At 39.4% G+C, this 17,532-nt stretch overlaps 1 protein-coding gene across 6 annotated transcripts in view; it reads left to right on the top strand.

The window, feature by feature from the left end:
* Window positions 1-2,061: 2,061 nt before the first annotated feature.
* The window catches only part of mybpc2a (myosin binding protein Ca), a 56,911-nt gene continuing 41,440 nt past the window's right edge, over window positions 2,062-17,532 (top strand). For 3 of the 6 annotated variants that reach the window (XM_028600310.1, XM_028600308.1, XM_028600306.1), the window contains exons 1-3: window positions 2,062-2,141; window positions 15,924-15,959; window positions 16,159-16,167. In XM_028600310.1, coding sequence (XP_028456111.1) covers window positions 2,120-2,141; window positions 15,924-15,959; window positions 16,159-16,167 — 67 coding nt within the window. In that variant the 5' untranslated portion in view covers window positions 2,062-2,119. Of the gene's footprint in view, window positions 2,142-15,923; window positions 15,960-16,158; window positions 16,168-16,317; window positions 16,339-17,532 lie in introns of all 6 variants that reach the window. The other 3 variants (XM_028600305.1, XM_028600307.1, XM_028600311.1) reach the window with 3 other exon arrangements.

Raw genomic sequence — 17,532 nt, 5'->3', positions numbered from 1 at the left:
TGAGATTTCGGACACTCACTGAAAACACATTGTTGCGTGGCTTGCATCAGGAGATGCGCCCGTTGTTTGTGTTGTGACGGAGCCTGGTGCAACCAGCATCATGTAAACAAACCAAAACTAAAATACTTCTAATACGTCCCTGAAACAAACACAGCATTCAGGAGAACAGTTAAAGGTTGTATTTGCATGTTATATTTCCACTGTTTAGAAGTTATATATCCACTTTAAAGCAACAATATATGCATTTCAACATTTCCAAAGAGTCACAGTATACATCACCACAGATGAGCTGTGATTGCATCAAAAGGACTTATTAAAGACAATTCAGTGTAATGTAACATTAGAATATACAGTAGGTCTAACAGACTCAAGGACCTTTTATGTCCTATTCAAAAACCCCTCCATAATCATCCTTGAGGGTATTTTGTTCTCCTTGAACATCTGAATCTCAAGTTGCACTTGCCTTAAATAGCCGTTCTTCAATCTCTGCCTCTCTTTCTGACTTAACTTCTCTCTGCCAAATTAAAGTCTCAAAGAATGTTTATTGTTGTCGCCAAGGTTATGGCAGCCCGGGCAATTTGTGCCGCAAGAAAACGAGCGCAGAATTAAAAAATAGGGATGGCTGTATACAGATAAATGAATGGAAAGTAAAAAGCTGCTTAAATGCATAATTTAACACTGATGCTTATAATATCCATTTTGGGTCTGCCTTGTCATTTGGAATCAAAGGAAGGAGGATAAAGACCATAGTCGTCCATCGTTGTTTTATGATACTAATTATACTGTTTATTTATTCCACAACATGTAAATATATATGGCAAATAAGCATGCATGTGTGTATAGTCATGTTTGTGGGTTAGGGAGTTTGTATTGTACCTCTTCTGGAATTCATAAGGTCAGCGACCTCCTTCTACTGTCTTTGACGATGTTTCTCACATTGCTGCAGAGGGCTTTGGGTCCCATATAAAATACTCCCTGTTGACAGCTACGGCTTCTGGAGAACAAATGGGATTGTCAGAGCCTAATGGAACGCAAGGCTGCTGCTGCTTTGCTCTCATTTTTATTTCTGAGTTTTTTTTCTATCTCATCATTTTCAGAAATGGACTGTACAAAGTTATTGGGGTTGGGATCTTATTTAACTTTTACTTTTACCCTCCTCAGGGTTATGGATAGTTGGTTTGGACATGAAAAAATGTTGCAACACAATTTCCACCATTTTCTCTACTCAACCCTGATTTCAAGCTTCATATTTTAATATATATTTCAATATTTATTTTTAAGAATTATTTATTTATGAGGACAATGCACATTAATGAATAGCCTACATCTTCAGTGTTTGGACTAGACTAAAAACAAGGAAATAAAGCCCTAATGCAGAGACATGATTGTTTTCCTCTGCATCTAATCCATGAAGCACAAAAATGTCAATGCATCTATTCAACCCTTCAGCCCTAGAAAAGGATAAATAAAAGAACCTCCTCTGCTCTCCCAAAAAGAATCTGATTACCGTCCCTTCAGCAACAACAAAAATACCCACAGTAACTCAGAGGCCACTTTCCTTTCTAACAATGTCTGTGCAGTCCACTAAAGAGATTTAACATGTCAGTTTTTTTCTACCCGAGTTAAACACGAAACATATCAGAGCACTTTCAGCCGCTGCTGCATCACTCCATCAAATTGTCAGTCAGTGGTGATTAGCATCAGTCAGTTTGTTAATGTTCCGGCTCCGGGGCCAAATTAGTTAATCAGTTGGCAGGTTTCCTTGAAGGCTGGACTTTTTTTTAATGGCTCTGGACTGCTTTTACCCCTCATGGTGTCTTCCTTCTGCTCCTCAAAGCTCTGCAGCTCCTGCCAAGGTTTCAAGTGACAGTCATTCTGTCACTCTCTTCCTTCCTTGTTCCACTTGTTGGAGGGGAGGATGAAGTCACTGACAGTGGTAGTGTGTGTGTGTGTGTGTGTGTGTGTGTGTGTGTGTGTGTGTGTGTGTTGGGGGGTGGGGGTGTTGAGGGGTGGGGGGTGTTGCAGTGATAAAAAGGGATGAAGGAGGAAATGCAGGCAGATCCACAGACAAGGAGGGAGGAAGACGCTGTCAGAGGAATCGCTATAAACAGACAAAGACATGCCTGAGCCCCAGAAGCCAGGTAAGATGGTCCAGCCTGTAGGATTATAACCGAAAACCCACTGAGCAAAAAACAAAAGTGGAAGCTGACGATGCTGTGAAACGTTCAGATGAGTCAAAAAGAAAACAACAAAGCAATTTGAATCCATAATTTATTCTTGATAAGAAATGCTTGAAATGTAGACAAATGAGAATGAAATGAATGAAATTGTATCATGATGCTTTAAACAAGTTTTTATAAGATCATTAGTAATTATTTAGTCTATAGTTCACTAATACAGACATAAAACCAAGATGCCGTTTGAGTTTTACTACCTCTACTATAGTCAAGATATGTCTTATCTAAAATTCATTAGTTGGCATGTGAATCAAAGCTGTCAAGCATGAGCGTTACTCTGTGGTATGAGTTTTAGCTTTCAGTTGTTAGTGACAAGCTCATGTCTTCGTAAACTCACCTTCAGAGTATCTATGTTGCTTAAGTTGTCTTTTAGGGGGACAAACTCTCAAGCTGTCTTTAAAGTAATGAAGACATAAATGCAAAAGGATGAAAGCAGCGTGTGAACAAAAGAATATTTATTTATAATGTTAAGAGAGTAAAAAGATGATGTGATTGGTTTTAGTATTTACTCTGTATTTGTTTCATTTAATTAAACATTCATCAAAAAGTATGGATCGCTCAAAAAGGGATATTATAGTCACTAATGGTAATAATAATGGATCCTTTAGGCTCATATAGGGACAAATGTGTTGTGTGAGGGGGAATCCTCTCAGGTCCTCGTGGTTCATTAAGCTGAGGAAAGCTGGAATGGTGAACGGTCAAAAGTCGTCATGCCTACTGTAATGTCTGACATAAGGTTAGGGTTATAACTGAAGAAATTAATTAGCTGTATGTGATTAAGTTTTATACAGAAACCTAGTTATTATTTGTGTTTATATCTTGTACAAAGGCCTGAACAAGTATGAATAACCCAATGCTGCAAAAAGAACCCAATGACCCAACAGTTGCAAAATGTGTTGGGTGGAAAAAGCCATATTGCTGATTTATGCATGTAGTTTTTAGTTTACTGTTGACCTAAAGCGATGAAACAGTTCAGTTGAATGAAATTGGAGGATTCCAATTTGATAAAATGAAAAATAGGGGTATACAGTTTCGTCACTAATATGCCCTGTCATTGCACTGTAAACTACACATGTGAGAGTCCAGCAGCATAGCATAATAACCTAACCATATACTGTATGTGCCATTAATACAACACCGTAATATGTGGCATTAAACTGTACAGGCTATAGTGCATGTCGTAATGTTTGTGTCAGTCTGAAATATGCTCTGCTGCCTTTGTCAACGCTGACCTCAAAGAACCATAAATCAGCTGTTCGCTTGAAACCCGAGAAACAAATGCATGCATGAGGAGAGGTGGGAATGAAGGCAGAGACGAGGTAACAGATAAAAGTGGAGAGATGAGCAGCATGATTTGTTAGAGGGACCTCTGCCAAGTCAGGTGTAACTACCTTGCGTCGTATCTCTGCACCTCAGACACCTAATCTATCTGACCCCGATTGCCTCCCTCATTCTGTTACGCTGTCTCCTCCGCTGGCATCCATCTCCCCTTGCCAATCTGCAGGAAGTTTACCGTATCACTGTTATTGTGTGGAAAAAGTCAGAACTTTTTTTATTTTCTTGTGGATTTCGGTCGAGGTGTCACATTCTCTGTCATGGGCTGAAAGGAATGCAGTGATCTTTTTCTGCTTAGGGAGCAATTTCAAACTCCACCGGATAAAATCCAAAGTATATTTTGCTGAAAACAAAAAGGTGTCTTTCTTAGTTCCTTAAACCTTCACGTTGGAGACACACATCATTGTTGACGTGTGATAAAAGACGTCCATTTGATAGACCTGAAATCTTTCCCCTCCAGAGCACTTTATACCCTTTGCCTTTTAATTCTCCATCATGCAGTAATTCCATCCCTACATTGCATTATATCTTACCAATGTGTCGCCAATCCAGCATCCTGACATCACACATATCATATTTCCAACAGCACATTAGTACCTTCTCTCAGGCTCCTCTTGTTCTTGTGTTTCCACCCATCCCAAATCGTTGCCCCTCTCTTGAACTTCATCACACTTTGGAGCCCCTCTGCCCCTGTCTATCAGCTAGTTACAGTCTCATGTGACTCCCCCCATGGCGTCTTGCTCTCCATGGTTAAGGACGCCCTGGGACGTGAGGATCAAGAAGAAGCACGCATCCCAAATAAACAGTCACAAGAATAGTTCTCAAGTGTAGGGGCTGTGGCCTTTTGGATCCAAGAAGGAAAAGACGCCACTGGGTATGAGGGTGTGTGTCTACTTGGTTAGTGGCAAGTTGACCCAATAAAACAGGAAAAAAACAGCGCAGCAAAATCATTGTTTCTCACAACAGCTATGGATTATTGACTTGTTTTTTGTGATGAACCAGTGGGCTCTTTGGAATGAGCCAGATGCACAATAATTAGACCTCATGCACCAGTGTTGATGCTGATAGTTGCAGGGTGCCAGGATGGCGGTTCGCTGGCGCTGCTCCATTGCTGAGCGTGTGCAGAAATAACAACCCAATTTTTAATTACCAGTAATACTGCTAGAGGCCAGCATCTCTATCCAAAACACACCGCCCTCCCTCACTCCCCTCTTAGGACGGGGCGGAGCAGGAGCCAGTTGCACAAAGACGGACTTTAACTATGGCTCAGATCAAACAGTGAGACTTAAGACGTTTCTTTAGACAACATGTTGGCAAACTACAAATTATGAACCATGTTTTTCTATTTTATTTGTCGTTTGGTGCCGCTGGTCAGCAGGCAGTGATGGAAGTACTCAGATCCTTTACTTAAGTAAAGGTACTACCATGCTGTGAAAATACTCCACTACAAGTAAAACTTTACTTAAGTAAAGTGTGTAATTAGGAAAATGTAGTTAAAGTATATTATCGATAATTGTTACCATGAAAGCATAGCTCTTAGTTCTGAGGTTGGCTAACTTCTAAGGCTTAAAATAAGTCAGTATTGTTTGTCTAGACCAGATATCTTCAACAGGGGGTCCGGGACCTCTAGGGGGTCTTCAGAGTTACTGAAGGGGGTCCACCAAGTGATGTTTTTTTTTTAAATCATTTTTTGTTTTTGTTGTCAAAACTTAAAATATGTCTGAAAATATAGGCTACATAAACATAAGTCCAACATATTAATAGGAAAGCTAAATCGGCCAAATTACAGACAGTAATTGATGACAGGTTTACTAGCCTGTAGTTAAGGTAGCCATCCACAGATACAGTTAAGCTTCAAGGATACACTGTGCTATATGACTAACATTAAAACATGATGTATAAATATATATGAATATGTCAATAATTATTATTTTAATAGCTTAGTATTGTAAGGCACCGTAAAAAGGTATGTATAGAGGCTTTAGGTTGCTCTACACATTATTGTAGGCCCAGTTTAATATGCAACTCAATTTTATACAATATATGTAGTAGGGGGTCCCTGCTCAGTCTCTCTTTCAGGTAAAGGGTCCTTGGCCTAAAAAACGTTGACTAGACTAATCTAATGGTTCTAAGTTCTGAAAGTTAAAACTGAGGCTGGTTACAAAGCTATTTAAGACTGGTCTGTAGTGTTAGTCCAGTCTTTTCCCTTAGATTAGAATTCAGCACTGGGTTGCACCAGCACCAGCTGTGTAAGTTCAACTAGTTTGAATGTAAGTTCTAACTTAGGTCAGAGTTTAAGCGCTACTAACATGTTCAGGGTTGCACCAGCTGAAATGGTTTCCATGGCGCATAGTTTTAGAAAAGGATGAGTGACCGGCTGTTTTGCGTTCTCCGGGATAGATTACACCCCTTGGATATCTATGATGATTTTGATTAATACATAACTTTTGTTTTCCACGAGCGGAGAGACAGAGGATTACTGACCTGCTAGCACTAAACTTGGGTTAGATATCCTTCTAATTAACAACGACTCATCAATTTGAACAATCACCAATCAGAGACACCTGTGTCAGAGACACCTCTGACCAGCTGCACCAAATGACAAAAAAGACAAAAACGTGGCTCATGATTTGTGGTTTTCTAACAATGTTGTGGAGTGATCAGAAGGGAAAGAGTTTTTAGAGGCCACAGTAAGCTGTCAGAAACATACAGCAGCGGGGACATCATCAGTCATTTGTCCAAAGATATTCTGTGTTCTGAGGAGTGTGAGGAGGTAAAAGAAGTCCTGCTACGCGTCTGCACTGCTCTGAGATTTTATACTACCAGATGTTTTTTTTGTATTGTCACAGTCTTCAATGAGTTTTTCCAGTAAAATGTTGAATTCTTCCAAAAGGTCAACATTTTCTGCTGGAGTGAACAGGGCTGAGCGGCTTGACGCGGTTACTCCGTCAGCAATGTTTTTTAGTTTAAAAAGAGTCTTAATTTACACAGAATTTATGGCAAATTAGTCCCACATGACATCTAGAAGAACTAAACAGTTTCCAACAGATGAATCTGGATGTCTATCTGGAGTGAATCTATCTCTGTGACACACTATACTGTAGACCCGTCTAAAATATGTTTGTAAAACTGAGCCCACTGTGAAACATCTACGAGTCTATCATCTTGTTTTTGGAGAGTAGATGTTGTTCAGTGGAAGGTTAAACCTCCTGTCCTGCTGCAGGCTAGAAAGAGACATCCTATAACCCCCCCAAAACCACCATCTCACAACTGGTCCAGTGTTGCATTACCTTATATCGAGGCTATCATCAAGTTCCCACAGGTACAGTATGCACCCGCTACTTGATGGATTACAGACAGATGCAGAGTCAAGCGACTGCGCCATGAGGTCCCACAAAGAGAGGGGTGAAAAGTGAGCCCTGATATATCATTAACAAAGTCTCTCTAAACACAGCCCAAGTAGCATGTTGTGCAGCAGATACACAGCCAGAGTGAATTCTTTATTCCAAAAGCTTCCTCTGTGATTTGAGAGAGGCCTTGGCCTATTTGGAGTGCAGGCTGTGTTAATGCGAGTTGGCCATAGGAAATGAATGGAAAGCTGAAGTGAATGACAGCTTAATACGGTATTTAATGCCGCCTTTGTTTACCGAACACCACAGTTTCCTCATCCCTAAATTAGAGTTGCATTTAGCAATTGTTTTTTCTCATGTTGAGACTGCTCTGTTCACATAATAACAATTCATTCAAATCGCCAGGAAAGTTTACAGCAGTGCATGCCATAAAATCAAATTTTCAGTTTGGCAACCCTTTTACCAACCCTATTAACAAATCCTTTTCTTTTCTCTTCCCTGGTTCATCCATAAATCTTCCTCCTAACGTGTGGCAGAGAGGAGAGGGAGGGGAGGGGAGAGAGACATCACTGGTGGAATTCAAACAAGCCATAATTCTTATCATCATCACTATAACTAGTGTTATATACAGCCGTCCAATCCCTCACATTTCCTCCACGGGCGTGCGTGTCTAATCCCTCAGTCCTCAGCCACAACAGGCTTATTGCATGACAGTAACAGCATGTATACATTAAATAACAGCAATGTCAACACCTTTAAAGGTTTGTCAACTTGTCGCAGTGGGACAAACATTATTAATGACCTTTTTCTTTGAGGGGTATATCTGCAGAGCTCAGTGTATTCTTCTGAGATCAACATGAAACAGAGTAGTATAATGTTATATATGTTTTGGATTCTATCCCTCCTGCAACAATAAAATAAACACAAAATAAAGATATCAGTTCTATGAAAAAGACAGCAGAACAATCATCTGAAGACTGAATCTCCAATTAAATCTTGGCAGTTTGGTGTCCTTCAGCGTAAGGACTGCAACAAACACATTTTTCTATTATTAATTCTTAAATCTGCCGATTATGTTCTGGATTAATTGATGTATCGTTTGGTCTACAAAATGTCTTCAGAATGCTTGTTATGTTCGACCAACAGTCTAGTCTAGTCAAAGTCTACAGATACTCAGTTTGCTACCATAGAAGGCTCGAAGAAACAGCAAATAGTCCCATTTGTCACATTTGGAGGCAGACTGAAGAAATTCAAAGCATTTTCATAAACAGCAATTATGATACGAGCTTGTTTGTCTGACAGTTCCTCACATTTTATCTTCTCAACCAAATAAATCCTTCAAAAAAGTGGTCTAGAATGACAAATTTCACCAGTCATTGCAGCTTTTTAAGCTGTCATTTGTCATGAAAGAAATTATAATTATAAACTGAATCAACAATATCTCTGTTAGTTCTATTGTCAATAAAAAATAGTTTAATCCACACAGGATAGAATAGACAATTTGGATCAGAGTGTTTAACCAACAAGTTTTAATGGAGATTGGGAAAGGAAAAATATTACGTGTCCCCCCCTTTATCATCCAACTATGGAACTATGGAACCGGGAGCTCTTACACTGTAAGCAGCTCCCTGACACTTTTACTTGCAGGTGGTTATTATTTTTGATGTTTAACAGGAATTACTGAAATATCTGGTTTTACAAAACCATTACGAATCTGCATGTCAAGCTATACTTAATCGTGACTCTGAATGTATCCCCTTACCTCCTCCTCCTGCAGGCAGTGACATGATGTAAGTCAGATCATCAAGACTGTCAAATTAACTTGGCAAATGATTGAGTGATAGAGAGGGCAGAGGCTTAAGTGTACCCGATTCTGCCGACAGCACCGCTCTTCATCCTCATCATAAAATGGTGAAACTCCATCAGTCACGCATGCCCCCCCGCATGGATGCCAGCCAAGTGCCAATAATACCATTGATACTCATCCACACACTCTGGCTTATAAATAGATTGTTTGAATATTAATCTTCTTTTTATGCTCCACTGCCAATATTCCCCATTTATTTAAATATTATGCAAATACAAAAACACATCTCAGTCATCGCGTGGTTTAAGTACAGTAGCAGCAGCAGCAGCTTGGCCACACGTGATCATGGGGTATAATAATAAAATGAGTTGCTTTTAAAGTGGGATTAAGGTGCTTTTAAGGCATTGAGGGATTCCCTGTTGAATAGTGCTGCTAAATGTGCGTCGAAATTGGAGCGGATGTTTTGTTAGTTAAAATATCACTCAAAGCAGAGCTGCTCTTAATTCGGAGCAATCTGATTGGTTGAGTTCAATCTAAGTAGGTGGAGACAGTTTTCAGCTCTGAAGTTCATTATTAAGTTTGAAATCAAATTCTGAAATCTAACCAGTTAATGGCTAAATTATGTGTACCAAGCTAGCTAGGCTGAAAGGGGCTTTCCAACAATTTAGTATTGTACTTCCATAAAATTTGGGGATAAGAGATAGAAATATTAAAACCAATGCAGTCCTTGGTTAAGCTCCAATAAATGCTGGACCTTACACCTCCCACAATGCAACTTGATAGCAGGCTCCAAGCTAAGATGATCCTGATGATACCATTGGTTATTTTTACTAACTTTTGAATGCTTGCTCCAGAGAAATCAAAACTATTTTACAACCATTTTATACAAGCTGTTAATCTTGATTTGTGGAGTGCCCCTTTAAAAATAATCCTCTCTTACAATTTATTCTTTTTCACTGGGCTTCAGTTTACTTCAATGTGAAAAAGAAAAAGAGCAGCTGGATATCGATTCTCAAAAGCTGATTCTGTGTCTTGGTGGAAAACCATCTTGGAGAGAACATAAGCGCGGACCGACGTGTATGTAAGATGGTTTCAGCTTGATGTTATGTGATCAGTCAAGATGCACAGATGTTCTTGCGTGGTTGAAAAAGACAAACCTTTTTTTCTGCTATACCTCAGGGCTTCTCTTCATTCGGCTTTTCTGAGTCGCCATCTGCCGACAAATAAACTTTTAGCATCTAAAGGAAATATTAATATTGGTTCTTTGGCTCTGCACTTTGAGGTTTACCTCAAACATTTTGCCTCCGGAGCAGATTGGACTTCTAGAAGTAACTTCAAACTGCGACCTGCTACTTGTTGGGTCTGCATGTATACAGCTACACATGGTAACATGAGCTTACAGTTTCACCTGTGACTGTCACACTTCAGTTCAGTTTAGAGTGGTGCAACTGGGTTGCTGTGTAAAGTGGCACCCTGCGGGCTGCATTAACAGAGTGTGAGCCGTGCAAATATGTTACCACCAATTGGCGTTGTGCTCAGCCAGAGAGGAGGCCGCGCTGGCCCCACTCTCTAGTTAACACATCTGCTGCTGCCATAGCTTACGGTTGTAGACACGCTTAAGTGACTTAATTTATTCAGCAGTACTCCAACATCAAGCTCCATCAGAAACAAAACCACTGGTGCATTCCTCAGCAGCAGCATTAGACGTCCTTTAAAGACACAGGTGCTCGGTTTCAAAACACACATTCAAACAATTGCATATGCGGATATTGTGCCCTTTTTTGGCCTCATTCAGCGATGAGAGAGAAAGATTTCAGGTTTCTAATGTTTGGCTTGGCCTGACTCCTTTGGCTTAACCGACTGAACAAGCAGGAGACGTACGCAGCAAAGGAAGACTGGGAAATGTCAAGAGAGATTAACGAAGCACATTCCACAGAGGTTACCCTTCAAAAGCAAACCGGAGAGAGAGCAAGAGAGGGAGAGAGAGGGAGAGAGGGAGAGACTGTGGAGACGATGAGCACACAAATGTAAATCTACTCTTTGTTTTTCAGTATTTGTGTTGCGGATGTTTGTTTTCCGGTAAGATAGTCCAAAAGAAACATGATACAGGTTGTCGGTTCTCATTGTAATAATCTCTGGCATGTTAATTCGCAAGTGAAAACGACAACATATTTTATCAGATGTGCCTTTTGTTTAGACGCCGACGGCGTTTTTGGGGCTTAAAAACGAAAAAACAGTGAAACCACCCTCCAGAGTTTGAAATCTTAAAAATGCTCCACTGTCGCGTTCCCGTCTAAAGGGTAAAAACGCAAAAGTCTGCTCCGATCTGCTCCCGGTGGCACCCCATATTTCGTTACATAAATCAAATATAGAATGATTACTTGCCCATGGCCACTCCGCCGTTGGTCAGATGGCTTTCAGCTTTGATGATATCTGACTTTTACAGATAGCGTCTTTCTCGTGTGGATATGACGTCCCTCCAAGTACAGGTTACTGCTGAAGAAATTTGGTCCTAATGTCTATATATTTTGACTGGGAGGACTCCCAGTCCACACCCTGTTGTGCCTTTGTGGCTTTATAATCTAAGGTTGTTTGGAGCAATAACTCCACTTCCTCCTCTGTATAGATAAAATTGTCAGCTTTTGTTGTTCGCTAAGCCATGTTTTGTTTTCACTTTTGCGTTTTCTCTTCAGATCATTTCGGTCTAAACACAGCCTAAATGTCTGTTGAGCTGTACAGTATATAATATGATGTGTATATGATTATAACATGATAGAAGAAATCATGATAAATGAAACTTTGTGCCTGGTACTGACAGATGCATTTTGGGAAGCAATGAACACTGAACAGCACTTAGATATGTTGGTTTTGGGGTGATGGGTTTTTATGTGGTAGGCCACAGTTGGAAGTAACTTCAATCTATTTCCATATTTTTGACAGTTACGCACTATAATTAGAAAACATTTTAGAGAATCTGGTTAGAATGAAAAATGCATTCTGTCAAACACCATTATGGCATCATAAATAATGGAGGATATGTTGGTTTCCAAGTGTACCAACTATAATAACAGCTCAGCGAATGTCAGGGATTCGTAAAGCGGCTATAATAAATATTTTTATATCAACAAATCTACACAGCTTTGTATAAGGTCTTTCAGCTATAGGTCAGAAACAAATCCTCAACCCAGGCAGTGTTTTAAAAACCAAAAGAAAAAACTCCCCCTATGTCTCTACTTCGGTATTTTTACTTTATCTTAATCAGTTTATGGCCGGAATCATGTTGCAAGGCATTAAAACCCTCAAGTTTAAAATGATATTAGTGATAAGCTTTTGGAAATAAAAACGGTCTATAATTACGATGCAGAGAGCATCAAGTAATATATGTATTTAAAGGCAGTATCGACAGTGGCGGGGTCAGCAAAAACTGAGTAAATAAAATCATCTCACATATTTGTTAAATATAAACGGTCTCATCTTGCCCACTTAAGAACCCAATCCTCAGGCTCTTAACGTGAGACCTCACACCATCCTTGACCCCTGTTGGCCTGGCTCATTCTTCTTCTGTCTCCCCTTTTTAGTTCCCACCTCTTGGTTCACCATCTTGCTTAACTCCTTTTTTTTTTTTTTTTTTTCTTCTCTTCAAAAGTAAGTGGAATCAGATTAAAGTAGGACAAAGAAGCGGTGGGTCGAAAAAGTGCTGAGAGTAGGGATTTGCATTAAGTGAAAAGGAAGAAGGAATGGAGACTGCAAGAGATATTATCCATTTAACAGATACCTAGAAGACAGGGAGACAGATGGCTGAAGAGTGAAATGATCTAGGCCAGGGAGGACCGTCGATGAAGCGTGGACAGTTAGAAGAAAGGAGATGGATCTGCTCAGACGCCGTGTTCATCAGCTGCATTACCTTCAGCATTAGCGCCAAGGGTTGAAGGGCCACAGTTGTCCTGGTTGTGACTTAACGGCTGCTTACAGCTTTTCTTACAAAGCAGGACAGACAGACAGGCCTGTGATAGAGGAAGACTTTAGAGAGAGGACCTCATAAAGTGGGCTGAAGGAGAAGCAGGTCACTTGTGGATAATTACAGGAAAAAATACATTTTTGAAATACATCTTATCAACCTATCAAGTGGAGCTTCAGTAGAGAACAACCTTCACTAATTGAGATGCTGTAGATTTGCCCTATCTGCTCAAATTAAATATGAGCATCGAGTATGGAACTGATGAAACTTAATACAAAACTTTCAGCCCTTTTGTGATCCAGATCATAACTTTCTATCATTTCCTTTCCTATTGGTCCATCAATTTGGTCCAACTTACTTAATTAGCTTGACAACTATTGGGTGGATCGTGATGAAGTTTTCTACACACATGTTCCCCAGAGGATGAATCCTACAAACTTTGGGGATCCCACGACCTGTACTCTAGCACCACCAGCAGGTTAACTTTGTGATTTGTGATTCTGAGTGAAATATTGTGCAGAAATTTTGATGGATTGGCATATAATTCAGTACAGATATCCATTGTTAGCATACTAACATACCCAACGTATTCTCATATGACATCTTACGAAAAGTTATGCACAATTTTCCATGCATTACTGTATCCTACGAATGCACAGCAACATGAGGGATCAGGGTGCCTTCGCAAGCCCCTACAGTGCAGAGTTTAGGCAACAAAACTAGTTGTTTACGTTTTGGAAAAGATTGTGGTTTGGGTTCAAGTAAGTACGTTTGTTAACTCACGTAAGTTAAGTAGGGTACGTAAGTTAAGTAGGGTTTTTTACCTCTTATCCCTTTGCTATCCTTTTGTAAATACAAGTATTTTGTGTGCATTTTACATCACATCTCGTCCTTGTTATTTCTGGATATTTAAATTCTTTGAACTGCCAACATTAAATGTGCCTTGAACGACTTTAAATATATTTCTCTGTGTGGTATTTTTGATGTTGCTTATTAATTTGCATTTTATTTTCTCTTGTCATCTGCATAAAATCTTTCACCTGGGACATACAGAACCTCACGCTGTAAACTATTTAAACCAGAAAAAATACACAAGACTGTGCAGTGGAAATTTTATAAATTAGATATGAAAGGATGATCCTGATAACATCTATAAAATCCATGTGTTATCATCTGCAGAGGAGGTAGCAGCAACACTGACGTTTTAAAAAGTATTTTGTGGAAACTCAATTTACTGCACACAAAATATTGCTGGAAGTACTGCACAGTGATTGCCGAGAATGTCACTTTATTTATCTTACCTCTTTACAGTGAGACAGCGCCCCGAGGCATGGTAGAAGGATCTTGCATCTTATGTTTGTGATGTTTTCTCATCATATATTTTATTATTTTTAAGTTAGGATGTAAAGAAAAAGGTTGTCAGTTAGAATATGAATTAAGCTTTTTTACCATCTCTCAGAAATTAGCACATCTAATCTCCTATTAACTCTTTAAGGTGTTTTTCCAGTGTATCGTGTAAACAAAATATTTGTTTTATTCATGTATTGTTTAGGAGAGCTTGCACTGGTTTTTGAGACTGCAGGATTTTGGCATCAGACACAGTGACCGCTTAAATCAGCACTGTTAAAATAGTTTAAAATATCACACACCACATACACCATTCCTAAGGTTGAAGACAGTCAAATAAGAGTTTCTGAGCGTCAATAGCTTTCTCTCAAATCTTGACACTGACAAACCAAAACTCTCATTTGAGATCTTATATTGATGTGCAGCCACTCCACTGACAATAAATGAGGCCCTGACTGGGTATTCATGACAATTGGGACTTTTACATCGAAAAAGCTTTATAGAACCAGTTTGTGACATCAGTTTTACAACCCAGTTGTCATAGAGTGAGGGTTGTTTTCAGTAGAGGGGTGGGATCGATGCTTCAGCAGGAACCTAAAGAAAGTTTTTACTGCCTGGTGCGTCACAGATCCCCTCTTGAAGTGCTGACAGAGGCATTAAAAGATTACGCCCTGAAAAACAAACCTTATCCAAAATAGAAGTGTTGCCCCCCACCCCCACCACCCCCCGCCAGTATGCCAGACAGTGTGCCAGCCTGGAACCCATGCAGAGTGCCAAGGCCGGGCCTTGATATCTTAGACCCACTGTTAAGTAGTCTCATGGGACACTTGCTCTGCAGTTGTGGCTCGTTGTCTGTGGTTTGGAGAGATAATAGCTAAAAAATTATGTCCTCCGTCATTTATGTGGCTCAGCCCATTGATGTACGTTTTGCTTTCCTCTACAGAATATCCCCAAAAAAGGAAGGATAAAGGCACTAAAACCTTCTTCAACATTTAAACAGCGGCCCTAAAGAGGTCACAGACCTGTGAAATTATTGAATTAGATGGTTAAGATGTGAATGCTGCCAAAGTTGAATTATTGCTCAACAGCTGTGTGCTTTAGTTTGTCTGGCAGAGAGAACGTCATGCCTAATCTACCATCTCATTAGACACCCTTGAGCTTCTAAAGTAACCTAGATCTGGGATCCTGGAACTTTGATGTACTTATCCTATCAAAAGCATTTTTGTCTTGAGGCCGCCCCTTTCAGAATTTTTTAAGCCCAATTATTCCTCATGATCTCTGAAAAACGTACTTATATTTATCTCAGCCTCACTGTTTCTGTAAACCTTGCCTCATTTGAATCATGCACTATTCCCCTGCTGAAATCCAGTATTCTCTCTTTTGCCAGAGGCAAACCCTACAGAAATCAAGAAGAGATGCATAAAGCAAGGTTGCCTTAATGTAGTTTCCCTGTGCGGGTACTTGTCAATGTGTGTTTATGTTACTGAAATAAATCTGTTCGTTATAAAGTGTATATTTTGTGCAGTTATGTACAGTTTTGTATATTTGTAAAGGTGCCGGATTTCTATTTCTATATGTTGTGTGCTTTCTCAGATTATATATATTATTATATATATATATATATATATATATATATATATATATATATATATAATATATGCATAGTAATGCAGATAAAGAGTGATGAACAAGTGCCCTCAGTTATGTATAGAAATTATTATTAGTTATTGTCTCCTGAGGATTCAGATCACAAGATGCGGCTCTTCAAACAGTTTACCAAGTCTCAGCTCTGGAAGCCGTGACTATCCAAACACTGTGCTGCTGGTGTTGTATGATATGAAATAATGAGGATGTACAAATTATTTTACATAATTGTTGTTTAATTGCAGCAGCCAAGGGCGATAAGGCTGCAGCAGCCCCTGCTGGTAAGTGCCTTCATGACATCTAATCTGAGCCCACAAACTGTGCTCCAGAAATCCAATTTAATCCTGATTTACGCATAGAATATTCAACTATTATACAGTTGAACTACAATAACCACTGAAATACTAATACTTTAATAAAAGCTTCTTATAAAGAGTGTTTAATGTTCTAATAAATGGTTCTTCTCTCTCTCTTTTTCAGACAAAAAGGGTAAGGAAAACACTGTATTCAGTGTTTGTATGTCTGTGTGTCTGTGACTGTATAGATCATCATCATCATCATCATCATCATCATCATCATCATCATCATCACTGTCATTATCATCCTCATCGACAAAATAATGTGTTTCCCCTCATTCAGAGAAGCCAGTGGAAGAGAAGGGTAAGATTTGATGAAAAATACACACAGAAGCAGGAAACTTCTGTGGTGATTGAGTGTGGGGATATGCATGATGCCACACACACACACACACACACACACACACACACACACACACACACACACACACACACACACACACACACACACACACACACACACACACACACACACACAGTGTTTCTCCAATATTCTTTTATTAGCGCTGAGGACATGTTATGAGTTTATTTTGAGCACCAGAGATGATAATTAAATTAGGTGGTAGGAGCAAAATAGAAGGTGTTTAATTTATGGGTAAGCATCACACTGTATGCAAGTACATGTATATATGTATGCACTGTATGATATATGATGTATGTGCATGTATTTGACTTTGACTTTCCTATTTTAGCTTGAGTATACTTAAATCTTCACATACACACAGTCCATGCAAATACATTTTTCACATTTGTCCTTCAGCTGTCATTGTAAAAGTGTCTTGTTAGCAGTGTTAGCTTTCCTCATTTAAACCTTATGGCTGCTGACTACAGATCATGTTTTTTTGGCCAATTCTTAGTTCCAACAAAGTGCAATTTAAAAAAGTTGCTCATCACATTGAGACAGCGAGTTATGCACTTTATGCACATAACCCGCTTTATGACCAAAATTCTTTATTTAAATCCTTGTCTTGAAAGACGAATCTCTTAATCATGAAATAAAAATCTGACTTTAAATTTTTCATCTGAAACATCAGTAATAATTTAATTAAACTAAAAGAGATCTGTCTCATTTCCCTGTAATTAGTTAATCTGACATGCCAGATTCTTTGTTAACACAGAACCTTCTGAGAAGCCGTCATTGGAAACTGTTTGGGAAAGGGCAGGCAGGCACTTTCAAAAAATAACTGCCAGGTGAATGGATAAACCATCTGTCTATCACATCCACCGTTGTTGTTTTTAACGATCAGGCGTGGTAAACCACGCCCGTAGCAGCCAGTAGTTCCTGACCGGACGCTGATTGGTGTGGTACGCTGGTTGTTCAGACACAAATGCATTAGGTTGGAGCTTGACAAGATGGATTTTTGTATAATACGTGATCCTGTGATTCATGAAATTACATAGTTCTTTCCAGGACACTCCTAGGAAATTACGGTATTGAGAATTTACAGACCTGTAGAATGAACCAATAATGGGTCATTTTGATGATGTGGGACCATAG

Source organism: Perca flavescens, chromosome 15, assembly GCF_004354835.1.
Source record: "Perca flavescens isolate YP-PL-M2 chromosome 15, PFLA_1.0, whole genome shotgun sequence".
Classification (NCBI taxonomy): Eukaryota; Metazoa; Chordata; class Actinopteri; order Perciformes; family Percidae; genus Perca; species Perca flavescens.
The sequence above is the reverse complement of the archived record's forward strand: the minus strand, read 5'-3'. Positions and strand labels throughout refer to the sequence as shown.